The 27,754-nt window shown below is 49.5% G+C and overlaps 1 protein-coding gene across 9 annotated transcripts in view; it reads right to left on the bottom strand.

The window, feature by feature from the left end:
* Positions 1 to 27,754, bottom strand: part of DOCK9 (dedicator of cytokinesis 9) — a 1,255,128-nt gene that overhangs the window by 345,494 nt on the left and 881,880 nt on the right. For all 9 annotated transcript variants that reach the window (XM_086947866.1, XM_086947869.1, XM_086947867.1 and 6 more), the window contains exon 34: positions 6,497 to 6,630. In XM_086947866.1, coding sequence (XP_086803992.1) covers positions 6,497 to 6,630 — 134 coding nt within the window. The remainder of the gene's footprint in view (positions 1 to 6,496; positions 6,631 to 27,754) is intronic.

Raw genomic sequence — 27,754 nt, 5'->3', positions numbered from 1 at the left:
TGGACTGCCAGCACAGTTTCAATGACGGAGTCCCACAATACATGAAAGTAGCATCCTAGCAAGCAGCAGACTGACGGGTGTAAGGGCAAGGCTGGCCAAGAAAAAACACAGTTTTCCAAATACTTCGATCGTCTTTGACTCCCTATCTGGTGGGGTTGTAGGGAAGGAATTGGGATTGACTCTGCTAGTGGAGGCTTGTACAAACAGCTTATCCGGAATAGGGTGCTACATAAGGAAGGTGGGGGTAACCCGAAGCTGGATTATGGCGACAAGCCACTTGTCTATTCCCAGGTGGGCACGAACAAGTTCGTGCAAAAGTGCCCATGAGAGTGCCAGTAAGAGCCTCATTAAATGGTAACAGAGGTTTTGAAGATTATCTTGGTTGTCGTACCACAGTGAGCATGTCAATCTTCAATTGAAGGTAGTTGCAGAGCCAAAACCTCAGCCTCTCTTCTGATAACTATGTCAAAGGGAGTCGTCTCTTCTGTTGAAGTACTGGGGAGGAAGATGGGGGTTGCTGGGGGCACCAGTCCTGTACCTTTGGATGTGTCAAGTCCACTAGCCTCTTGTAGGTCCATATAGAAAGTGTTGTGATTGTAATGTCAGGTAAAATCCTCCCCACCATCACCGTCATCACCAAATGTAGGTTGGCTCTGATCAGAGCCAACCCAAGAGTTGTTGGATAAATGTAGTGTGGGCTCGAAGTACAGGCGTTGTTTTTGATGAGTCATTCAGGTAAGTCAGAAGGTCAGTGTATGTCACTCTGTAAGTTATACAAGATATCTTAAAATCAGTTCTGGCTTCCGGAGGAAACCAGTGGAGATGTCTCAAAATGGGAGTGATCTGATTGGAGTTTTGGATCCAGTAACCAGCACGGAGAATGGCTCTTACAATTGCTTTTGCAGATATGGGAGGGGTCACCCATATTATATTTCCTCCATAAAGATAGGTTAGAGCAAGGGGTGTATAGTTTTAGTTTTGAAGTTGAAAGGAGGAAGAATATGTCAATTTTGCAAAATCATCAGGTAGATTGAGGTTTTGGTCGATGCTAAATCTAAGGGACTTGGCATGTGGGGGGCACTAATGGGAAAATACGTAGAGGTTGTAGAGTGCTGTGCTATTGCTGGAGTGGCATTGAAGAGTCACCAGAAAAGAGGGGTAAAAATTATATTTTGGGTGCGTCCATTTTCAGAGAGAAAGATCATCCAGGTGGACAGCTTTTCTAGGGTGGGTTTTAGATTTGATAAACTGTCCGGCTTTGACACTCTTAAGTACAACCAGCTGAATGTAGGAATCAGACTCCTGTCTAAAAAAAAATTTGACTTGTACTATTGTGACTAGGGGTTCCATATAAATATTTAAATGTTATGGTGAGAAGATGTAGCCTTATTTCAGCTGCATTCACCACTATGGATTATTCAATGCATGTTCACTAACTAAAAGGGTGAGATTGTTAAACCAAGACTTGGACAGGACAGCATTTTTTTTCTCAATGCTTCAACCTCCCTCTCTTCCATCATTTCAGTGACAGATCAAGCTTTGCTTTGGTGTTCTTTCATCCCTCTTATTTTCAATGTTATTGTAATTCTTCTTATTTCTTTGAGCAAGTCCGTGTGTACTTTGTTTGCCAGATAGAATATTGACACTCAGTTTTTTAGAACAGTAGACCACAGCAAACAAAACAAAGGAGAACCCTAACTACTGGAATCCATTGTCTGGTGCAACCTGAATGGCTCAAGGTGAATCTATCTTTAACTAAAGTTTGTTGATGACTCCATCTAGGTGTAAGGCAAGCTTGTTTGACGACCAGCCGCCTGAAACTGAACTCAGACAAGACGGAGGTCCTCATCCTGGGCTCCTCTCCCTCCGCCTGGGACGACTCCTGGTGCCCCCCCGCACTGGGCACCGCACCCAAACCGATGAACCACGCACGCAACCTGGGCTTCATCCTGGACTCCTCCCTCCCCATGACCAGGCAAGTCAACGCCGTCTCCTCGTCGTGCTTCAACATCCTGCGCATGCTTCGGAAGATCTTCTGGTGGATCCCCACGGAGACCAGGAAGACCGTCACCCAGGCCCTCGTCACCAGCCGACTGGACTACGGCAACGCCCTCTACGCCGGAACCACCGCCAAGCTCCAGAAAAGACTCCAGCGGATCCAGAACGCCTCAGCCAGACTCATCCTCGACATCCCACGAAACAGCCACATCTCCGGACACCTGAGAGACCTGCACTGGCTCCCCGTCAACAAAAGAATCACCTTCCGGCTCCTCACCCACGCACACAAAGCCCTACACGATCAAGGCCCGAGCTACCTCAACAACCGAATCAACTTCTATGCTCCCAAACGCCACCTCCGATCAGCCAGCCACGCCCTCGCCGCCGTCCCACGCATCCGTAGAGCGACAACAGGAGGAAGGTCCTTCTCCTACCTGGCCGCCAAGACCTGGAACTCCCTCCCGGCTGACCTGCGCCTGACCAAAGACCACCTCGCCTTCAGGAAGAAGCTCAAGACCTGGCTGTTCGAACAGTAACGGCACCCCCCCCCCCCCTTAGCGCCTTGAGACCCTACGGGTAGGTAGTGCGCTCTATAAATGCCATTGATTGATTGATTGATTGTTTATGGAGGGCACTTTCCCCCTGTGGTGGGGATTTCCCGGTGCTATTTGACAATAACCTCTAAAGGAAGAGAGCCTGAGAGGAACCAGTCTTTGGAAAACAATCTTTGGATCTACATTAAATGTAAGGTGCATGTATAAGCTGCAAAGACCCATGTATTTTCTACAAATGCCTGTTTGTGACTCAGATGAATGTTCAGGGCCCCGCACAGTATTATTGATGGTGTCATGTCTATTCAAGTTGACAGTCCACTGGAGTTTACAAGTGGAGAGGTGGAATCTGTACTGAAAATAATTCCGAGTGGGAAGGCACCAGGCCCTGACTGCATCCCTGCAGACTTATTTAAGCAGGATTCAGAGCTATGGTTCCATACATTAAACTTTTGGCCAACGCAATTGCCCAAGGAGCCCCAATCCCCCCATCCTGGTCTAGTGCAGAGATCATCCCAATATTCAAGAAGGGAGACCATTCTGCCCCGGCCAATTATCGGCCTATTAGCTTAATTGACGCTTTGAAAAAGATTGTTGCTCGATTGATTTTGGGAAGGATACAGGGATGGCTGTTGGATGAGGATATTCTCTCTCCCTTACAGGCGGGATTTAGGTCTCACACGGGCACCCTCGACCAAGCTCTCAGATTTGTTTTGATCTTCTGGAAGGAGGTCCTTCTAGGCGGGGGCTTGATCTTTGCGGCTTTTGTGGATCTGAAATCTGCCTTTGATCTTGTCCCAAGGGTAAGGCTGTGGGAGGTTTTAATTAAAATTGGGCTGCAAAAAGAGTTGGTTGCCTTTTAGTTAAATTGCATGAACATACAAATGCACAGGTTAGATGGGGCAAACCAGGTGAGGTCACCGAACAATTTGAGGTGAATAAAGGCGTGTGCTGGACCCCACCCTGTTCTTTATATTTATCAACGGAGTGGTCCAGTATTTTACCAACTACCCAATGGATACGCCAATATTGGCTGGCATGAAAGTGCCCCTTCTCATGTTCGCGGACGACACCCTGATAATATCAAAAACTCGACAGGGATTACATCTGGCACTGTCTCAGTTTGAGGTGTTCTGCCGCGAGCATGAGTTGGTTGTCAATGTAGGTAAAACTACGTTTATGGTGCTTCACGGGTCCATGCCAGTAAAAGCACGAGTCCTTATGGATGCCGAACCCTTGGAGCAGACCAATGTTTTCACCTATTTGGGTGTTACCTTTAATGATAAACTGAACTGGAAGCCTAAAATAGACACCCTGGCGTTAAAACATGCTCAGTTAGCTGGTGCCCTGCTTAAGGAACATAGCCTGTCCCTCTCCAGGCCTATTGCTCTGATTGTTAACATCTACAAGTCCAAAAGCTCTCCAGCAATTCTTTATGGAGCCGAACTTTGGGGTTTTACTAACTTATTCCCCCCTCTCCAAAGCCCAGAACAAATTTATGAGATCTATAGTAGGTCTACCCCAATCCTCTCCTAGAATTCCCTTGTTATATGACCTTGGTTGTCATGCATTAGAAGATGTAGCCCGGTACAGACCATTGGCATTTTGGAGACGTCTCTGGACAACTCCTGAGCTTCACTTATATGCCAGGGCATTATTGGAAGTTAGGGAGCTAAGTCGTTCCCACAGGATCTCTTGGTTTTCTGGTATCAAAGCCTTGTTAATAAACATGGGGATGAGTAATCTTTGGGATCACCCCGACACTGCGGAATTTCCATCTAAAAAGCTCTTTAAAGCAGCTTATTGGGAGTTGATAAAAGTGAAGAGATTCTCCACCCATGTATTCCCGTCGTTGTCAAGAGATTATCTTGATATCAGGGATGAACTCCATCTGGAACCCTAGTGGGATCTTATAACGAAACGTCTAGACCGCAAACTATACCATCAATTTAGGGTTGGTACATTGCCCTTGCGGTGTCTCACAAGTAAGTGGGACACCCCCTCTAGTAATAAGTGTAAGCATTGCAAAGATCTGATAGAAGATATAGATCATCTCTTATTTATTTGCCCGGTTTACCATAAGCCGAGGAGAACCTGGTTCAAACCGGTGTGTAAGCTTATGGGTACTAGTTCAACAACAGAGGGTGGTGATGGACAGAGTTTCTGAATTAAGCAGAATACTCTCACCCAGTCAAGAGATCAGGGCTTAATCCAACACCGTTTTTTAGCTCACTGCACCATCCCAGCTCAGAACCTGGCTATATGCAAATTAGTCTGTCCCTGGCCCAGTGCATCATGGGAACAGGGCAAACCAAACTACCAAGCCAATTCTTTCACTGGGAAGGAAACAAGGTACCGGGGACCGGTTTCTGGCATTTCAGCCGTCTTCGGCCCGGCTTGCTTGAATCCTGATGGTGCAATGAGCAAGGGACTCACGTCTGGGTACTAGTTCAGCTATGGTGGCAAAGAGATTGCTGAAAAGTGACCCCACTGATTATGTAATTATAGGAGTTGCTAAGTTTTTGAGCTGGGCATGGGTCTTACGCGCAAAAAAGGGTGGGTAAAAGTTATCATGTAAAGTCCCTGATTTCATGTCCATATTGTATTTTAATAATGTGGTTTAGATGAATTTTAATTTAGTTGCGATATAAATGTATAAGTCTTCTTGCTGGGTCAAACATTTAATATACTTTTTAACTTATTTTAACAATGTCATATAATATTGTATATGTATATGTGTGTATTTATTATTGAGATGGTGTAGTAACTGTGAAGTTTTAGAATTCTGGATAATGATTAATGGTTGATTGATGTAAATATGTATTTTTTGCTAACCATGTCTTTTATGATGAAGAATCGCAATAAAGACTTATGAAATGAAATTTCTCCGATGAATGCTAAATTATGCTTGTGGATTCAGACTTTCTCATGTCAGTTTTATGTGGACAATGTTGCTATGCTTTCAATGTAGTAAACAGATTGTGTCCAGGAGTTCCATGCTTCTTCCGTCAATTCTGTATTGAAGGATCAAGGTGGCACTATGGAAGCACCATGTCAAAGGAAGGTTGACTGTATACAGTTTTGGGTTCTAAGAATAGTTTCCAGCAGGAATGACTTCTAAAAAAGGCATTCACACTTATGCACTTTTATGTTCTCTTTAACACACTGACATATTCAATCATGACCATTCTGATTCTACTCTAAACAAGTTTACACTGACATATTCAATCATGACCATTCTGATTCTACTCTAAACAAGTTTACAAGCCTTCTAGGGGTTTTATGGACAAGGGAGCTTCAGGGGTCTATGCCAATTAGTTTGGGAAAATAGAAGCCCTCCTATTAGAGACTCTATAGACCATCTATGTTTTTGCAATAATGTTAAGACTTCGATTCCTTATAAGTGTGTTAACTTTCAGTGGCACGGTCCTTCAGGAGTTAATGTTAAATGGCTGTATTAGACACTTAGAATTAAATTTATATTGTTTCAAATGAAGATGACATTGTAAATGATTATAAAACTGCACCAAAGAATCACAGTACTCTAAACCGGAGTATATTTTAATACTGGTTGTAGAATTGATTTATACTTTATCATGGCCACCAAAGGAAAACAAAAATGTAATTGCTTTGCACTGGTTTGTCCATAATTGTGAACAGGAAATACATATGTTTGCTTACCACCGAATTAGGTGAATAAAAACATGAAAAGAACACAAGGCAGAATGATAACGAAATGTTATTCTATGAAATTGAGAGTACAATCAGTCATCGGCATAAATCCCTTTATCTGCACAAGGACTAGTAAAAACAATATTGCATACTAACTCATAGTTTAGTAGGAACTGGCAGAACTAAGACAAAACTCGAAACAGTTTAAATTGACTCAACTGAATATGTGATGAATGTCAACTATGCAAGAAAGCTACAAACAAAACGTTAATTACCTTGTCAAGAGAATTGCTCTTTTCGCTATTCCTTTCTGGAAGACTGTTTCCTGAATCAGTGCTTATAAGTGATCCTCTGGAATCTGCATTTCTCACACAGTTGATATTTGGAGTAGATGACGTGTGTGGAGAGGCTTAAATAACAAAACATACAAAAGCATTTAAATTCCGTTAATTTCATGTTTTAATCAGATTTTCGAGCATGAAATTTAAAAACTCCCCAAAAAAGTAACTCCTATGCCTAAACAGTTTAATGGTGTGTGTCACTTGTATAAAATACATAAAATAATTAAATCATATACTGTGGAGTGGTGTGTCTCACTGGTTAGAGGCGGCAGACCCGGAAGCAAAGAACGGCCCGGGACCAGGGTTCAATTCCCGACGCGGCAGGGTCGCGGACCAGGGTCAGCGGACTTGATAATTCTCACCTCGGTGCCTACTCTAACCAGGGATCACACGCGGCAACTCTGGGCATTAGCTTGCCTCATCTCTACAACGGCCCCCGGGGATGCCTGGTTTCACCTTGGAGATACCCAGTAGGGACCATCTCACAGGGATAGCCAGGACGGGTTCCCCAGTGGTCTACAGCGACACGACGCCTCAGGGCAGCAGTGCGCTTTACAAGACCACATACATTACATTACATAACAGGTTAACAACTCTGACATTACAAATACCCGCCCTAGAGTTTAAAAATGATCATCAAGAAAAACTACTATGTAATGACTCTTCACTACGAAGCACTGAATGTAAAGGGTATCATTATCTTTAATGTTAGAACACATGGGGCTTGAGTTAGATGTTAGCAGATTGCATATTGTATTACAAATGTTATGGATTTTTTTTATCCATCGCATTACAAGTGCACTGGCTATAATGCACCTTTAATATGGAGGGTGGGATATCTGCCATGCTGGTGACTGAGTATACCATCTGTCGAACTCTAAATAAGGCCATTACTTCCTGAGGCAGTGACCCTCAAGACAAGCATCCAAGGATGAACTAAAACTCCCATCTGTTGATATCATCTTACGAATCAAGCAGATATCACCTACTTGTGTCCAAGGAGCGGTACAACACTGGAAGTAAAGGTGATAAAGGTAACAGCAAAATCTCTCCCTTACTGCTGAGTCCATTCTAAACTATGCAGAGAGCAGTGTTTAAGTCAAAATTGGGCTGGTGACCTGCCATCCATAAAGTGGAAAACATATGCTGATTGGGGGTGGGCTTTGTTCACAATCTTCACTTACTTTACTCCTCTCAAATGCTAAAACATACACATTTTATTTTCTGACCTGAGAACATTGGTGGGTTAACGTCAGCATGTCAATCAAATGCACCACTCTCAAATGTGGATTGTTCAGCTTGTGCGCAGTGACATGTCATGTGGCCAAAGAAGCTGTTTTATGGGAGCTACATAATGAAGCACCAAGAACATGTTTTCTAATCAGGGGATTATGGGTTAAATTTCAGTGGAATTATACTCTGTAATGTTTATTATTGTTTAATAGAGATTTGAAGATGAAAAAAACATGCACACTTAGATGTGTTTTTTTTTAGTTTAAAAAACAAGAGGTCAATGTTTCTGAAATCACCACCCACCTCTGTGAGCCCCACCACTTATCAATAACAACCAGCAATCTCCACCAGGAAGCGCCAGAGGCAAATGGGTTGTGGGTGCTCATAATGGAGAAACACTCATAGACAAAACTCTCAGATTTACAACAGCCACCCAGCTTTCGCCTGGTCTTACATTAGATTATACTTTACACTCAACTCATTGAACTAAAATAAGGGACAGAGAACCATAGGAAGTGCCCCCACAATATCAGACTATGCATTAGGCAAACAGATTACGGAGGAATAAAAAGCTGATGGCTTCCTTAAATGTGCTGTCTTTAATCACTAAGCAGACCCTTTTTCGGATTACACCATAGTATATTTATTGGTGCATTTGAGATTTTGATTTTCTTCACACCTATTGGCAGGAGCTTTTGACCCCTTAGGAGTTACATCCTTGAGTCCAGCTCCTTTGTTGTGAAGACCGCTGTTGCTTGGAATGCCCTTCCTCTTTCCCAGCGTAATATTTAGGACCCAGTGGCTTTCAAGAGGAAACTGAAAACATATTTGTTTGCTTGAAATTCATTTTGGATACTCTGCTAAGCATCGGTCCTGAACACTCATGAGTATCTGTGCGCGCTACAAATGTATGTAACATAAACATTTAAAAAATATATTTGAATCAAAGAAAATAATATTGGCTTAATGAGTAAATATGGTACTCATGGGACAATAAACAATTCTGCTAAAATATGCATTTCAGAGTCCCGAGCCACAACATTTTAAGCAAAGTAAGGCAGTGCAATTTATCAGCAAGGTTGGGATGGCTCACACAAACTTTAACAAATAAGAAAACGCTTTCAAACCAGTGGCAGATGGCTTGTACCGAGAGTAATGGGGCACAAAATAAAAATAAATAAATTCACTTACATTCGGAGACAACGCAACGTCCTCCTCCCTCAGGTGTCTTCCAGGAAGATACTGATGCAGGAAACGGCCCTACCCAATTCTGGTGCTGCTTTCACAGCATGAAAGCAACACCAGGTTTGAATAGAGCCGCCTCTGCCAGCGCTCCTAAGAGCACTGGAGGCCTGGTCTTTCTATAACCCAGCAGTCTAAGAAAGCTTGGTTAGAGAACTTTAAAATGCACATGTCTGGGTGGCAGTCCTGATACAGACGACCAAAGAGATATGTGCATTTTAAAACGGACAGCTCCCTGCTGCTGCCACATGGCAGCGCTGGCCCGCCCCGTCCTGACACTTAGTTCAGAAAGGGTTGCTGAAAAATAAAATGGTAACAAACTTTATTACCATTTTATTTTTCAGCTCTGGGGCTGGTGGGGTGACGCTCCTCCGCTCAAACCTGAGAAGAATGAATAGGGAAAACATGTACATTTGCCCCAAGCAGATATCATAGAATCTTTTGGCATCACTCTACTCTCATGTGAAGCCGACACACAACTGATTTTACCACTTTCCCAAGACTTGGGCAAATGGGCTGCTCAACTGAAATTCCATCTCACTGCTGTCTGAGTGAATGGACCTTAACGGCCTCCAGCTCAACAGTGAAAACCTGCTGTAACCAACGCAACATCTGATCAACTGCACGGCGGCCTGCCTGCCTCCCTGGGACGCTATGACCACCCCAAGCCCAAAATGAAGAATTCTGTAGTTTGGCCAGATTAAATCCTCACTTTTGACCACCAAGTCAAGACCCTGTCAGCTTGTTGCTTTAGGATCCTGAGATGTCTAAAGAAATTCGAATGTTCCTTTCAGCTCAAAAGACTGTGGTACAGGCTATATGGTCTGTTCCTGCCAGTACTACATTAATATATTACATCTTGGCTTATCTCAGATGCTCTTACAAACTCTACCAGTGATCCAAAATTCTGAAGCCTGTCTTTTAGGAGTACTTCAATAATGTATTCCTTCATTACTGCAAGTCTCAGAGAGCAGCCCCAGCTGCCAGTCAGCAGACAATTCAAATTAAGGCAATGTCCTTCACATATGGGCTTTTTAAAATACTGGCCCGAGCTACATCCGTAGCATGAGCAAGCCCTATATTCCTTCAGGAACTCTTCGTTTATCGGATTCCTTGTTAGCTACAGTCGCCAGTATCAACAAAGTGAAGAAAGGGGAATGCTTGTTTACACACCTTGCCCCTAAACTCTGGGACAGCCTGCCTCTTCAACTACGAAAGAGACCACCTGAAGTACGAGTTACTTACCTTTGGAAATGATGTATCTGGTCGAGACGATTCTAGCCGCATATTTCTTTTTTTTTTGTAAAATTTTTATTTTTGAGTTGCATAGAAGAATAAACATAGGGCTGCGGGGGAAACCGCACAGTGCACAAAGTCAAGGTAAACCCCTTGTACGCACATCAGCAATGACCCAAACCATATCATATCATACGCATATCCAGTCCAGGCTCGAGACAACATATCAATTAGGGCCACTGTACACAGTGTTCTACCGGCTTATCATTAGGTCAGTCCGGCTAAGATGACCAGTGCCGCAAAGTGCCGGACCCCAGACCTCCAAGTTTCATACAGGCGGTGCAAATAATCAATTCGCGGGTCCTCCACAGCCCAAAAAAACCAAAACAACCAACAACCCTATCCCACCCCCTCCCTCCCCCCCGGTGGTGACGCCATTCACTCAACACTCAAACATATCCACATTACACTTGAAAGAGGTGCATCGATCTCAAAGAAGCCGGACATACGGCCGAGGGTAACCCCTTAGAAAGAAACGAAACCAGAGGACCCCACTGATATCGGAAATTCTTATACTGGCCCAGGAAGATGTCCGCCACTCTCTCCAGACTGAGCAACCTCCACAGCCGCGCATGCCACAATGAGACCGCCGGGGCCTCCTTCTTCTTCCAGGCCGCAGCCAGTGTGAGCTTCGCTGCGCCGAGGCACAGCCACAAAATCTTTTTATCTGCCCTGGTCTGATAAACGAGGCCAGGGTCTCGCAGCCCTAGCAGGACACAGGCCATAGATTCATCAATGGGATAAGTCAATATGTCCTTCACGTGGGAGAGGATTTCCTCCCAGTACGGACGGATCACCGGGCAGTCCCACCAGATATGGCGGAAGTCCCCCAGAAGACCGCAACCCCTCCAGCACCTATCTGAGGTCCCCGGAAAAATGCGGTGAAGCCTAGTCGGGCACATATACCATTGCATGATCGTTTTGAGGTGGGCCTCCCTCAAGTGCAAGGAATGGTTAAAGGTCGTCAAATCGCGCCACAGCGCCGACCATTCCGCGTCCGAGACATCTCGCCCCAGCAGTTCCTCCCATTGCCCCATATAACGAGGTCGAGGAGCTACTGTCGATTGAAGCAACAGCTGGTAAATGAAGGAAATGGCCCCCTTCATGGCAGACGTCCGCAATATAAAGGCTTCAAACGGCGTCGGTGGCCTCGTAGCCGCCTCCACTACTCCAGGTGACGTAGCCCAGTGAAGCAGCTGAACATGCCGGAAACGTTCAGTCTGGGGGACCCCATAATCTCTCATACAGTTAGCGAAAGTGAGGGTGTCCTGGCCGTGGAACAAATGGGTCAACGCCCGACAACCCCCCTCCCTCCACACCGTAAACGGCCCCTCATGTAGTGCCGGTGGGAAAGCTGGGTTGTAATGCAAGGGCGTAAAAGGGGAAGGGAACGTGGTCCAACGGTCATCTCCCGCTAGTGAGTCCCACACCTTCAACACCGTGCTAGTGGGCGTGCTGATATATGCATTGAGAGGGCGGTCCCTCTTCGGTTTCCAGGCTAGGTCCCAGATTGACCTACCGGCAACGCATCGATCCATATGGAGCCAGTGTTTCTCGGAGGTCTGTTGCGACCACTCCACCAAAACTCTCAGTTGCGCCGCTTTGTAATATAACTGCAGATCCGGGAGCCCAACCCCACCCTCCGATCTCGGCCGACGAAGAACTGCATAGGAGACCCGCGCCTGACCCCCCTGCCACACGAAGCGCAATATAGAAGTCTTGAGCCGTCGAAAGAAATCGCTGCCCATGGGGATAGGCAAGGCTTGGAACAAATATAAGAATTTAGGGAGGAGGACCATCTTCACAGCGTGGATTCTGCCCAGCCATGACAACATTTTTGGCTTCCACCTATCCAATTCCGCCCGGGACTTCGCCAGCAAAGACGGGAAGTTGGCCTGGAACAGCCCGCTCACCGCCGGAGTCAGATGGACCCCCAGGTAGACAATCGAACCTGTGGCCCAGGCCAACGGAGTCAGCGGGCGCACCCGGTCCCTCTCGACCTGCGACAGGGTAAGATTCAGGATGTGCGACTTGCTGTAGTTGACCTTAAAGCCTGCCACCCCCTCAAATTCCAACAAGACCTCCCTGATGCAAGGGAGCGAGCTCTCCGGATCAGTAATAGAGAACAAGACATCGTCCGCGAAGAGCGAAATCTTATGCTGTTCCCCCGCGAATGGCAGACCCCGGATCCCACCATGCTCCCGCACCGCTACCGCCAGCGGCTCGATGCTCAGCGCGAATAGCAGGGGGGACAGAGGGCAGCCCTGCCTAGTGCCTCGAGTGTGAGTAACGAACGCTGACACATGACCATTCACCGCAACCCGGGACCGGGGGCAGCAGTAATTAGCCCTCACCATAGTGATGAAGGTCTCCGAAAAACCAAAGGCAGTCATGGTATTGAATAGGAACCCCCAGTCCACCCTGTCGAAGGCCTTCTCGGCGTCCAGGCCCACTAGGACTGCCGGTATACGAAATCGTTCCGCTTTTTCTATGAGATGCACCACCCGACGAGTGTTGTCATGCGTCTGGCGCCCCTTGATAAAGCCAGACTGGTCCGGATGGATTAGCGCCGGCATAAGGTCTTGTAGCCTACGTGCCAGGATCGCCGAATACAGTTTGGCGTCTAAGTTAAGAAGCGCTATCGGGCGAAAGGAGGCGCAATGTGCCGGATCCTTCCCCGGTTTTGGCAAGACCGTAATCATCGCCTCTGCCAGGGAGCCAGTGGAAGAACCAGAGGCGGCCACGTCATTGAACAGGGTGACCAAGAATTCGCAGAGCTCGGAAGCGTAAGATTTATAGAACACCGCAGTGTAACCGTCCGGGCCGGGCGCCTTGTGAAGCTTCAAGTTCTTAATTGCAGCTAGCACTTCCTCCCTGGTAATCGGTGCCCCTAAGAGCTCATTCCATTCTCTAGACACCTGCGGAAGGGGCAGACGTCTCAGGTATTCTTTCTGGGCAGCCGCGTCCAGGTGTTCCCCCTTGTAGAGGTCCGAGTAAAAGTGACCGAAGATGGCCGCCTTTGTCTCGTCCCGATGTTGAAGTTGTCCAGCAGAGTCGCGGATCCCTCCAATGTACTCACGTTCCCGCCTGTCACGAAGCTGTCGGGCCAAGTGCCTCCCCACCTTGTTGCCACAAGAGTAGGACTGTCGGCCCAACCTCAGAAGGGTGAACTCCGCCCTGTTACTGTAATGGGCCCTCAACTTCCCCCGTACCGCCGTGAGAGGCCGGAGGGTCACCCTCGAGGGGTTGAGTTTATGCGCCTGCTCGAGAGAAGCCAATTCAGCCTCCAGGGCCTCCCTCTCCTTGCGTCGCATCCTATTGAGTTGTGCGTTAAGGCCCAAGCAAGTGCCCCTGATGGACGCCTTAAAGGCATCCCACGTGTTGGGTACCGAGGTATCAGACGGTGGATTGAGGGCAAAGAACTCCCTGATGGCCACTCGCAGCGCCTTGTTAGAGGTTTCGTCCCGAAGCACCGAAGCCGGGAAATACCATTTCCGTTGCCCGGTGCCCGCCGACGACCAGCGCAAAGTAAGTACCAGCATGCTGTGGTCCGAGACCGAGAGGGGCAGTATGGTGGAGTCAAGGACATCTCCTCTAAGAGCCTGGCTAAGGAATATGTGGTCCAGTCGTGAATATGAGTGGTGTACATGAGAAAAAAACGTGTAATCCCTGGACGTTGGATGTAGAAACCGCCACCCGTCAACCAACCCCATTTCCGTAACTTTCTGCCGTGACATCTCTGAGAACACACCAGTATCCGCCCTGCGAGCGCCAGAACAGTCCAGCGCCCCGTCCCACACCAAATTACAGTCCCCCATGAGGAACAACTGCCCTTCAACAAAATCCCCCACTTTATGCAGTAAACCTTGCAAAAACTTATTCTGGCCAGTATTAGGAGCATACAGCACAACAAAAGTACAGAGCCTCCCCTGGACCAGCCCCTTCACCATCAACCAGCGGCCCTCCCTGTCCGTGCGTATCGCCACAGGCTGGAAACGCAGCGAGGCATGGAAGAGGAGGGCCACCCCCTTGTGCTTTGTGGATGCAGAGGATCTGTAAATTAGGGGATACGCCTTATGCTTCAAACGCAGCTCATCCGTACGTGTAAGGTGAGTTTCCTGCAGACCCACTACATCTAATTGGTGGTCCGTTATATATTTCCACACCCTTTGCCTTTTCTGCGGAGAGTTCAGTCCCTTAACATTCCAGGTCCCTATGCTAACAGGCATCGGGAGACAAAAAAACAGAATCCTCTATATCTCGGGGGCATGCCCTCCACCCCTGTCGGGTGATGCCCTGGCGACAACACGTGTTAAGATCAGGCTCCCGCCAGCCCTCCGCCCCACTGTCCCAACCTCGAGTCCCATGCCTACCCGCCTCGCATCTCCCATACCAACAGCACCTCCCAGCTTCCCTCTCACCACCACACAACACTCTCCACAACACGACAGCGTCACCACCAACACCCCCCCTCGCCCCCAACCCCAACACCCCAAACAACCCCCCCCAAGACCCTCCCCCCCCCGGAAACCCCCTCACAAACCAACGAAAGTCCAAAAGGGTCCTCCATGGGATAGCGAGGAGACATCGGCCGATGTCCCCCAGAAATCTCGTACCTGGGCGTCTTCTCACAAAGTACATACGAACCCACGATACCTGCAGGGGTGCGCCCCTCCGGCGCCAGCCAGATCCTTTTTCAGAAATCACGCCGCCCCGGAACCAAGCTGAGAGGCAGACAGCGTGGCGGTGGCAACCGAGGCCACCGCGTCGTTCCGTTCTTGCATGCTGGTGGACCTGTCAGGCACCCTCCCCCCCCCTCCCCGCCCACCCTGTGCCAGGAGGGGGACCGTCGCCGGCCCCTCGTAGAGGGACTCCTATCGCCATGTGAAGCATCCGGACCGTCGATCCCCAGTAGATCCATTGCCACTTGAAGGGACCTGATCTGTTCAAGCCTGTTGTTCCAACGAAATATGATGCGAAACGGGTGGCCCCAGGAGTAAGCAATATTGCGGTTCCGCAGGAAGGCAGTCACTGGTTTGAACTCACGCCGTTTCTGTAGAGTAGAAGCCGCCAAATCCTGGTACAACTGCGGGTGGTGCCCACGAAACTGGATAGACGAAGCCTCCCGGGCCTTCTTCAGAATGCGCTCTTTCAACTGAAAATCGTGGACGCAGACTAGGATGTCTGGCGGAGGCCCCCCCCCGCGCCTAGGAAGACCAACTCTATGGGCCCTGTCCATCTTGACATCAGTAAGTTCGTCGTCGCCCAAGATCTGCTGGAACAGCGCCAGGACATAGCCTCTCAGATCGCCGGACTCCCCGTCCCACGGCACCGACTTAATACGAACGTTGTTCCGCCTGGAGCGGTTCTCCAGGTCCTCCGCATGGGACTGCAGGTTCAGATTCTGCTCCCTAAGACACAGCACATCCTGTTGCAGCTGATGGACATCATTAGCCAAATTAAGATCACGGTCCTCTAGGGTGGCTACCCTCTCGCCAACCCCATCCAAGTCTCTCCTCACCTCCCTAAGGTCCGACGCAAGCTGGGACCGCAGCTCTGAGATGTCATCTTTGATGGAGGCAAACAGCTCAGTCATGAATGCCTTTGTGACCGGCGCCTCACCGTCCCCCGATGCGGAGGAGGAGCTCGCCCCAGGCGATGGCGGGAGCTGGGAGCCCCTGGTCAGGCCATCCTTGTTAACCTTCCCCCTCCTCTGGTTGTTCGCCATCACAAGGTCGGTCGTGTGCGTCACCCCAAGCAGTCCACAATTCGCCGGCGACCACAACCCACTGCGCAATAGCCGTCCGCGAGGTGAGGCGTCCGAGGCGGGCCCCCTCCTCCCCCGCTCCACACCGCGGGCCTCCCTGTGTCCTCCTCCGAGGTGCCTGGGCCGCTATAGCAGGTCCGCTCCACTCCACTGCCAGCCCTTCAGATCTTGCGATAGCCCCCACCAGGTCACAGTCCAGTGGTGCGCGCGTCCCCCAAGACCAGAGAGCGCCTCACAGGCCCGGGCCACTGCTCCCCGGTGGTATGGCGCCAAAGTTCGCTGCTCGGCACAGGCCCTCCGAGCCGAGCCTCACTCAGGTCGCAGGCTGCAGCCTAGACTTCAGGTGCCTCGCCACCCCTCTACCACAGGCCGCCGCCGTGCAGTGTGCCCTGTACACGTAGGCTACGTGTGGCTGCAATCCTCAGTGGGCCCACTCAGGGGGGGCCGCCCATCCCGCACCACGCCGTCCTCGCACTCGGCCAGAGCCCTATGCCGCCTCCTCGCAGGTCCTGTCCAGCAGCCCGGCCCCGCCGGCGTCCTCCGCGTGCCAAATCGCGGACCTGAGCCCCCTCCGGCTGCCACCAGGCGCTCACCTCCTTCCGTACTGCAGGGCCTCCGCTCCTCCGATCCGCATACAGCCCCTGATTCCGCCGCCGCTCCACACAGCTCGACACACGGGGAGGGGGCAGCGGGGCAAACGCCGACCTCCGGAGATCCCGCCGGCTACTGAGGTGCCGCTCCAGGCATCGGGCCGACCTCCATCCCCTTACGGCGTCCGCTCTGCCTGCACTTCCTGTCGGCTTCCCTCCTACGCCAGTCCGGCGTCGGGCAGGCCCTCCACCGCTCCAGCTCCAAGAGCGCGCCTCTCCTCGCTGGTCGCTCCGATGGACTAGCGCCGCCACCAGAACTCAGCTACCATGCTCCGGTGCCCCCTGGCAGCAGAACCACCGGTCAGAGCACGGTCCCGGGGGTGCTATTCGGTGCTTTGCTGAAGTCGGCGCCGGAGGGAACGCAGAGAGCGACTCACTCCGTCGCCATCTTGGCCACGCCCCCGCCGCATATTTCTTAACGTAGAATTATCCCCAGGTGTGAGACTGGATCCGGAAACTTTTTGCCTAGCATCCCTGCGCACCGGGGGGACGGCATCACGCGGCTCCGCCCAGGTGTCGCCCGCGTACGTGACGTCAGCGAGGTCGCATAAGTCCCACCCCGGCGCGCCTACGTCAGTTTTCTTCGGAAAACTTTTCTGAACCACAATGCGGAGCCATCAGACAAAGGCTGTGGGAGTATGGGAACAGTGTGCGAAAGAGCAGAAAAAAAGGGAATGGTGACAAACAACACCATAAGGAGCAGTACACTGCAGGGAAAGAAGAAAGAGCAGAGCACGGCCCTGAGCAGCTACCCTGCCAGCATGTAGACAACCCCCCCTTGAGAAAGGGACACAAGCAAAATGTCACAACAACATGTAGCAGGGCCACAACCCAAACCAAGAATAACAATGGGGAACCAGCTCCAAGGCAACGAGGGAACGACAACCTCCAAGGCAACCCCGGCACAGAGTGCGACAACCCCCCATGGGGCAAAGGGCAAGGCACGACTACATGCCCCCAACTCAGAGGGTAGTGGAGGCCATTGACCCTTAGTAAAGAGGGAGGGAGGGAAGGGACGAGAGGAAAGGCCAGCCTCAACCCTGGAACAACTAGAACAGAGGGGCACAGGAGTACCCCTAGATCCATCCTCCAAGGCTCCAACCGAGGAGGAAGGAACAAGAAGCAAGACAAAACAGGAGACATAGCCACGCTCCGGAAGGCGAGTGTAGAAGACCAAGCGAAAGGTCCTCGCAGAACGGGGAGGAAGGGCGGGCCGTGAAGGAATCTGCAGCTAGAATCGTCTCTACCAGATACATCATTACCGAAGGTAAATAACTTGTACATCTGATAGAGACTACTAGCCGCAGATTCCTTAACGTAGAACAGATACCCTAGCAATACTCCCGGGGAAGGAGGGTCTGCATAAGGACCTCACCAGCCTGGACATAACACAGGGTCACACAGGGGACCAGTCCAACAGACAGGCGAAAGCCTCATCCCCCCAGGCAAGGGGGGAACCCCCACCAGCAGAGTACCACCGACCCCAAGGGGAGGGCGAGGGAAGCCTGTCCACCCTCAACAGAAAAATCAAGGGCAAGCCAGGGGAGGCCGAAGCACCCCACGCTCCTACAAGGCAACAGAACCTCCAACCAATGCCAGGGCAAGGAAGAGGAAAGAACAACCAAGTTGTACAATAACAAGTTATTGTAATAACATCGATTTCCGAGCGCTTAGAGACCTGTAGGTGATTGGGCGTGTTACAAATCCAAATTAACAATAACAATAACAACCTAGAGGGCCCAAGGAAACGAGGGAAAAGAAGGCAAGTACACCACAGTCGGAAGGCAACAGACCAGACAGAACGGCGCCGACAGCAAGAAAACAGTGGGAAGCAGGAAGAACAGCCCGGGGCCCCCAGGAACACCGGCCAGGGAACACCAGGAAATAGAAGGAGGAGGAACACACCATCTCAGCCTCCAAGATAGAGAACATGAAGTTGAAGAAGAGCCCGGACACACTGCAGCGAGGGGTCCGCGCACACGACTCAAGAAGCAGAACCAGAGCCACTATGCTAGGTCGCAGACAGCAGGTCAGACCTAGCACACAGCGCAGCGACCCCGAGGAAGACACCCCGGGGCACCACCAAGACAGTCTAATCCAGCAAGGGGGAAATTTTACCTGCAACGTACATGAATGCCATGGAGAGCAGAAGCCCGAAGGCGACCACAACCCCTCAGCACAGCATAAGCTATATAACAGCTACCACTACTCCACATAGCGTAAGTTAAGTCCCAAGACATGGGAACCCTCTTTGGAAGAACTTCCGCAGCAGAGGACAACAGAAAAAAGTTGCAGGGTTTTTACCCCGCAGAAGGCTTATCAAGCAGCCCAAGAGAAAAACAGAAGGCCTAATCTCAGGGCCAATCTGGGGCAGCAGAAACACACACAGCAAAGAAGGGCCGTCCAGCAGCCAACAGAACCACAGCCTGAACAGGGAGGGCTCGAGTTGCCATAATACACACAGAACTACAACAACGAGGGCGACTTGACCAAAAAGAGAGAGCACCATCAAGAGCTAGCCCAACTCACCGGTCACTGAGGGGGAGAAGAAGGGGGAGGGGGAGAAGAAGGGGGAGGAGGAGGATGAGGAGGCTGAAGCCCCGCCAAGAACCTCCAGATGGCTGAGTCCGCCGGGCGTGGAACAAAAGGGTGCCATCAAAGAGAAGATCCACCAGCCGTTCCGGCACATTTTCTGGGAACACACTGTCCCGAAGCCAAGCATGGCGGCGAAGGGCCACCGAAGAAGCCGTGGCACGACCCAGCACCTCCGAGATGTCCAGAGCAAAGAATAAACGCCGCCAGGTCCCGGCCATCTAACGCATGGTTCCGCAAAACAACACCAGCACCCTCCTGAGAAGCTACAGATCCAAGGGACTTCGCCGAGTCCCACAAACAAGAGGTGACCCTAGCCAACACACAAAGTGTTAAGGGCCAGCAGAGCAAACATATTGCGGCCCCAAGAATCTAGCCTGCAGGTCTCTCGGGAAGGTGGAGCCAACAGGGACAGTAGGAAAGGAAAGCGGTCCGCAACAGGGGCCCACTGGAAGAGGGGTGGAGGAAAAGACACGCCGGGTCACGCGGTGCCGGAAGGTGTTGATGGAGGTGTTGGGGCACCGGATCCCCCGTGGCGGGGCGTTCTTAAGCCCCCGTCAGAGAAGAATGGAGCGAACCTTCAAAGGGGAGCAGCAGCTCCCATCCACCAGAGCCCTGGTGGAGAAACTCCAAAAGATGATCTGCTGGGAAATGGGCAGCCAGATCTCCCATGCGCAAAATTCCCACAGCCGTGGAAACAGCACAAGCAAAGGCCGCACCCGCCTCCGTAGGACCCCGCGGCAGAAAAAGCAGCTCCTCCGTCGGCGACGGCGGCAAACTAAGGCGTCCGTCCCCGAAGCCAGCCAGAGTGGGTAAGGGCCAGGCCGGAAAGGGAGAAAGAGGCACCTAAGAGTGGGGGGACTTGTGGCTCCTCTGGCGAAAACCGTGCCGCGGCGAAGCAGGGAGCAGAAGGAGGGAACCCCGAAGGCCTGCACCCCATCCTCCAAGCCTGGATCCGAACCAGTTGGCGCCGGGGCCGGAGCCGCCGGCAACGCCGCGATAGGCCTCGCACCGCGCAAGGGATCCGCTGACGTCGCAGGAGGGGAAGGAGGAGGAACCAGCAGGCCTGCAAAGCCGCCGCATTTACCTCATCTGGGCTCTTGACGTCCCCTCATCGGTAAACAGTGGATAGGGGGACGATACGCGGGGCAGCGTCACCCGCGGAGAGCCCACGCCCCCAACAGGCCGGAAACCAGACTTTGGAGACAAACTGTGACACTCATCCACAGGGGAGCGACGCTCTTGCGGCACAGGAGAAGGATGAGGACGACGATTGTGACGACTGCTCCGAAAACCTTCCGCAGAGACTGAACGAGGCGATGAAGCCGACCTGGACATGCGAGCCAAGAGAAGTTTCATCCGGCGTTACCGCTGCAACTTCAGCTTCAACCGCTGGCATGCCTCGCAAGCAGTGGAGCCGTGATCCTTCCCCAAGCACCACACGCAAATGAGGTGAGGATCCGTCGCTGACATCAAGCGTCCCCAAGACGAACAAGTCTTGAAGCCTGAAGGCATCCGCACACTGTTCCCACAACACACAAAGGATAGAAGGGAAAGGCCTAAACAGGCCCATTGCATGAACCAGATATGCGTTGCACATGGAAAAGGAAAAAACTGACGTAGGCGCCACGGGGTGGGACTTATGTGACCTCGCTGATGTCACGTACGCGGGTGACGCCTGGGCGGAGCCGCATGATGCCAGCGCGCAGGGATGCTGGGCAAAAAGTTTCCGGATCCAGTCTCACGCCTGGGGATAATTCTACGTTGGAATCTGCGGCTAGTAGTCTCTATCAGATGTAATCTACAAAAGCAACTGAAGATATGGCTATTTTTAAATTACTTTTTTCCCTCTCTCTTAACTTGCCAGGCATCACTATAGACAGAATCCTAGTGCAGGGATGCTTCATCTGAAGCACTCCAGAAGTCCAATAAACAGTCAATGTACTTCTTGCTCTTTAAAAAAAAATAGGATTAAAATTAAAAATAAAGGGAGCTTTATATCTCTGCTGGTGATTGTCGTGAAGATTCTTCAAGCTGGTGAATAAGGGTGAACAGAAATGTAAGCGTTTTGATTCTTTATATTTATTCCCAAAGTAGAAGTCAAATCAGCAGAATGAAAACAACCGTTGTTAACAGGAGCAAAACCAATGAGTGTCAGTAGTGCAATATTTAAAAAATAATTAATTCTCGTCCTGGCAGAAATTGGCTATCAATTAGTATAAAATGAAAACAATAAGGGAGATGGCACTCCAGTATTAAGGCTGTAGCAAAAGTGAAAAATGAAACTTTTAAGAACTCCATCAAGTCCCCTAGGCCTCACAGATGGATGGAGGTTTAAACACCCTAGGGAGCTTTGCTACACCTTCTACTCGGGGGGTGCACAATAGTTTTTCACGTATAGATTGCTTCTTCCTCTCGGCTGATAGTCTGCCCCATCTGACGGAGGCAGTGGTGGGCCTCAGAGGCATCTCAGATCATTCGCCGGTTTCCATGACTTACTCCACCTATTTGACAACGCGTAAGCGTATTTTGCCGATTTCCCCTGGTTGTTTGCAGCTCCCCCAATTTCGAAGAGAGTAGGTCACGGTTACGAAATATTACTTCCAAGAAAATGCGGACTCGGTCCGCTCGCCGGGGGTCCTCTGGGAGGCGTACAGAACAGTGCTGAGGGGCCAGGCGATGGCCGTCATAACAGGTCACAAGCGGGCTTTGCATGCGGACCTTTAGGTGATCGAGGGTGATCTGGCACTGTTACAGTCTAGGCACGAGGAAAACCCTGTAGAGGATCTTGGGCAGCAGTTACGCCTTAAATAGGCGGAATAAACTGAATATCAGCGGCCCAGGTCCGAGATCGGCTTTTGCGATCACAACATACTGTCTATGAGATTGGGGATAAAGCGGGGAGGCTTCTGGCCCGGCTGGACAGAAAGGAGCGGGCTCAGAGGACGATAGCGCAACTCTGCACCCCGTCTAGCGCGGTTGTTATTACGCCTGGCTGACTACTATGAAAAGGTTTATACCCCCACCACCCATATGACAACGGAGGAAGCGCAGACATATAGTCAAGATATAAGAATGCCATCACTAACTGACGCTGACGCATTGCTCTTGGACTCGGACTTTACGAAGGAAGAGGTTCGGCTCACAATACACTCCTTGCAGTCGGGTAAGGCCATGGGACCTAACGGTATCCCTATAGAGCTTTATAAGCGCGTCTCTGATCTTGCAGCTTCGCCTCTTTTGAGAATATTTGTCGATAGACTGAAAGCGGGGGAACTGCCACAAGATCAGCGGACAGCCACGATTATTGCTATACCGAAACCTGGTAAGCCTCCAGACGAGTGTACGTCCTATCGTCCGATATCGCTGCTGAACTCAGAAGCAAAGATATTGGCCAAAATTATAGCTAATCGCCTGACCCCGCACTTGACAACACTCATCCACCCGGATCAATCTGGGTTTATGCCAAACAGAAGCACTGCATTGAATTTGAGGCGCGTCCACGCGGTAATGGCACAGATACCTAGTTTATCAGTACCGGCGGTGATTCTGTTCTTATATGCTCGAATTGGCTTCGACATGGTCGAATGGCCGTATCTTTTTGCGGTTCTTCAGCATCTGGGCTTTGGCCCCAAATTCTGTGCTTGGGTAAGATTATTGTATACCAAGCCACTTGCACATGTGGTGGCAAACAGCCACATTTCCAGAGATTTTCAACTTGGCTGTGGCACGCGTCAGGGGTGTCCTTTGTCACCTCTGCTTTTCGCCTTAATCCTGGCGCCCCTGGCGGCGTGGATAAGATGGGACCCCATGATTAAGGGCCTTAGCTGGACAGAGACGTGGGAGGATCGTATATCCCTCTACGCTGATGATATCCTTCTTTATTTGACCATGCCCAGGCGATCAATAATAATCCTCCTTAATATTTGCGAAATATTCGTCAGGGCTTCGGGATATACCATCAACTGGTCTAAATCGGTCTTGTATGTTCTTAAGGGCCCCCCACCGTTACTCCCGGCTGATTGTCCATTGGTGATCACTGATGGGCCATTTAAATACTTGGGGGTCTGGGTGACGCCTAACCCGGACACCTTTTTTCAACGTAACCTGGTACCCCTCCTTGACCGCTTCCGTGTGGATGTGAAGCACTGGCACACCCTACCGCTGACCCTTTTGTGGAAAGCGGCATTATTTAAAATGATGACTTTACCACGGCTACTGTATATCCTTGAAAACACTCCGTATCTTGTGCCTTTGAAATACTTTGCATCGATAAATACACTGGTTTCGGGTCTCCTTTGGGGGGATAAACCGGCGCGCGTTTCCAGGCAAAAGTTAGCTAGGGGCTGGTACAATGGGGGCACTGCGCTACCGGATATTCTACTGGGCGGCTCAGTTAAAGATCATAAATCACTGGCTTCAAGCTCCACAGACTGGACCGGCGTACAAGGCAGATAGGTACAATTTGGGTGATGGAGGGGTTCTGGCATCGCTATATGATGTTAAGAATGCGACGGTCCATACGGTACGGCTGTGGTACTTGGCGTCGGCTCGCATTAAATGTAAATGTAACATCACGCAGATGACCACTTTGGTCATCGCGCCGGCTTGACCAACTTCGCAATAGTAAGGGATTTGAGGCCTGGGATCTGATTGGTATCTCGACGGTGGGGGATCTTTGGCGACGGGGCGCAACCCTTACGTTTGATCAACTGATGGAACAATAGGATCTGGCGCCTACGGAGCGCTTCAGATATTTACAGGTTAGCCATGCCCTCCGATCTGTGATTCCTATTGGTGAAGAGTTGCCTGAATCCACGCCGCTGGAGGACCGACTGCTTACAGAGCATATGCCCAAAAAAGCGACCTTGTTAGTGTACCGTAAGCTGGTCAATAACTTACCTGACCTCACTGGGAAACTAAAGGCAGCATGGGTGGTGGAGATAGGTGAAATGGATGAGTCCAATTGGCAGACCGCGTTGTCCTCTGCCAGGGAGGTGGCGGTGTCGTCTAGGCTCCGATTAGGGCAGCTAAAAAATTTGCACCGAGTGTATTATACTAGGGTCACTCTTCACAAGATAGGGAGGATTGCACATCAGTATTGCTTGCGGGGATGCGGGCAAGAGGGGACCTTCTTCCATACTATTTGGGAATGCACATTCATCGCCGGATACTGTGCCAAAGTTATGCGAACTATATCACAAGTAGCAAAGGTCACACTGGTTCCGGAGCCGCGTTGTTGCCTGCATAATATTTGGGAGCCCAACGACTTGAATCACCCCATGCAAGATTGGGCCACGCTTGGTATTATGTATGCCAAGCAAAATGTGGCTAAGGCGTGGGGATCTCCACAGGTACCAGCGCTCAGGGACTGGTGTGCTGATCTCGACTATGCAATGGTGGCAGAAAAAGCGGTGTACTTGAATCGAAAATGCACGCGGAAATGGACCAGGATATGGGGGGCTCTGAGTATAGAGGATTCATTTGTGACCCTTCGCAGCTGAACAGTGACACTGACTCCGATTAGAGGGAGGGGGGGGCGGGGAGGTTCTAGGAAGGGGGGACGGGGATGAAGTACTGCCATGATCTTGGTTTATTTTTCCTCATGTGCCACTTTATTTGTCCTTTGCTCATCATATGCTTTGCCCTCACGAATGTCTGCCATATATGTTTTATTTGAATGCAATCATTGTTTTTATGTTTATAAACAATAAAAAAAACAAAAAAAAACGTGAAGGATGGTGGTGAAAGGAGAAATTGAGGATAATTTCACCCCTCCTTACTGCTAAAATGTTGACATGTTTCTGCCGATTAGACTGCGCCTTCAGCTTTTTCTTGAGCGTGCCACTTAGGTCATTGACCTGTGGAATCTGCTTGTTGGGAAATGTTTTTCTGTCCGCAACTTCTTCATGGGCACCTCAAATGTGGCATCTGTTAATTTTGCAATGTTCAGCGTCTGCTATGGCTTCACAAGTCAATGAAAGCTTTGATCGGTTTGTTCTGGAAGCTTGGGTGTGCGGCTGGCGTTCAGTGATGTAAGTTCATTTTGCACAGTGTGACGGGCCAATTAGTAGCGAAGACAAAGGATTTAATTGGTCTAATGCTGGAGAGAGATATTGGATTTCTGTGCAGATTAATGATCTCCGGCATTCAGGTCACGAGCCCAATAAAGAGAGATATAAACAGAGCGACTGGAAGTGTAGGGGGAGGACGGGTCGTCGCACTTCCCTGGTGCAAGCTACTCGTGGTACCCTCAGGTGCCAGCATATCACACTACCCACCTGGGTTTTAAAAAAATTCCCAAAACAAAAAATGGCTTCTAAATACGCGCCCATGAAATAATACAAAACATATTTCCAGTTGCTTAGGCTGACATAAAAGGGGTTCCTTCCTTTCTTCACCCTTTTATCTATGTTTTTTCTCCTTTTCTCACCTCCAAAATGTTGGTTACCTTCTTGAAAATTACAGCCTTTGTGATCCCAAAGCTCCTTCATAAACCAGCTTTATGTGGTTCCATGTAAAGTCTTGAGTGCTAATAACAAACAATGCTGACAGTGTAACCCCCGATGTAACGCCAGGGAACATTTCCAGTCCTCAATTCAATTGATTTAAATACTAAGTGTTGAAGTTAAATTGGATTATATATTTAATGGCAACTGAACTTTGATAACGGGTAAACAACACAGGTCTTGTGTTGTACTGCAAATAATGACCATGGAGGGAGCCAGTAAGTGTATATTTTGTTACATTTGTGATCATTTTGTCATCATTGACCTCAATTCACCAACCTCCTTGATGCCTTTGAAAAACATAAATGTCACATACACAGTGATTAGCATTCAGCACATCTTAAGTCAGCTACTTATTTAGGTTTGACTTGAAGACATCTGCACCATTCATGCCAGATTCCTCCATATGATATACATGAATGGACTAGGAGACAGGTTTGTGGAATTGATTTGCATTTGGTTGAAAGAATGAGATATGCAATCATGCCATCCAGGTGTTACAAATATGTCAGCATAGAAGAGCTTGAGGTAACATAGAATGTTATAACAAATAACTTTCTCAACTCCGATGACCGTGAAGCTTTACTGAACATATGTACCACAATACATCCATCGCTCTCTGCGAGTTGGCCCCAGCCAATACAAGAAACACTAAATTTGGCATTAAATCCACTACAAATGGTGTAATGTGGTGCCAGCAGAGCTGAAACAAACCAGTCTCAAACTGTAATGCAAGTTGCACAAAACTATTTTAACTGAAGATAGCCCCTCTCTAAGAGATACCAGTAGGCCTCCATAGTGCCATAAAGAGGCAAAAAGTCTTAATTTACAAAAATAATCTACAAGGTCTGACCAAATAAGAGAAATCTTCAGCATTTCTCAAGAACTGTCTAAGCCAGATGCCAAAAACAACTCCAGTGCATCACAAAAATATTGTGACAAACTCCTGGATTACTTTTGTTCAAAATTAGCATACTCTGTGACTCCAACTTCACTGCCCTGTACCACCTCTGCCTGACACTCTCTCTCCTTTCTTCACAGTTTTCATCCTTTCTCTGCCTCTGTCTACATTGCTATTGCTCCACTGCCAGCCCTCAACCCTCCCTTTTAGCTTTGGCATGGCATTTTATTTATGAGCATAGGCATAAACAACAGGAAGATGGGAGCCCATAAAGCAGTAATTATAGGTGTCCCCTTTCAGTGCATTAGTTATTTTAGCCAATTTATTCTCAAATTGTACTTTAAATACACTTTTTGATTTCATTTTTCTCAACATTTTCATGGGCAGGGAAACCTCTTATCAAAACCTTACTTGAGGAAGGCTCCCTTTCTGTAATTAAGATCGGACATTACATCTAGCTTTCACCAGTGCCAGTTGAGGATGTGGGTGGAGAAAAAGTAAGTGGGTGGAGCCGGGGGAAGTAGTTGTGGTCTCCTAAAAGAATGTGAGCACCTGCACTTAATATTTTACAAATTAAACAATGTAATCTGCCCTATGAAGGCTGATAAGGGCCTAAACAAGGGGAAGCAAATTGTCCACAACAAACCAAGTACAATAGAGTTAAGACTCTGTGCCACCATGTGTCAGCATGTGCGAGAAAAAGAGAGATGCCATCAAAGGGCATGTCCATTGAAATAGTTTGCACAATCTCCGAAAGCTTGAAAGTACGCATCCATGCACGTTGACAAAGAACTATGGAAGAGGCTATAGCCCAACCAACAGATTCGGTGGTATCCATATCACAGCTGATGGTACATGTGGCAGTTTGTTGCCCATCTTGTAGCAATGGAACAAGAGCATTCTGGGCTTCCCCCGGTAGAGAGGGCAAGTGGCGTTCCACTGAATCCCACATGGTGTGGGAGAAGCAAGCAAGGACATATGAAGTGTTCAGAGATCACAGGG

This window comes from Lissotriton vulgaris (genome assembly GCF_964263255.1).
Source record: "Lissotriton vulgaris chromosome 8 unlocalized genomic scaffold, aLisVul1.2 SUPER_8_unloc_1, whole genome shotgun sequence".
NCBI classification, from domain to species: Eukaryota; Metazoa; Chordata; class Amphibia; order Caudata; family Salamandridae; genus Lissotriton; species Lissotriton vulgaris.
The sequence above is the reverse complement of the archived record's forward strand: the minus strand, read 5'-3'. Positions and strand labels throughout refer to the sequence as shown.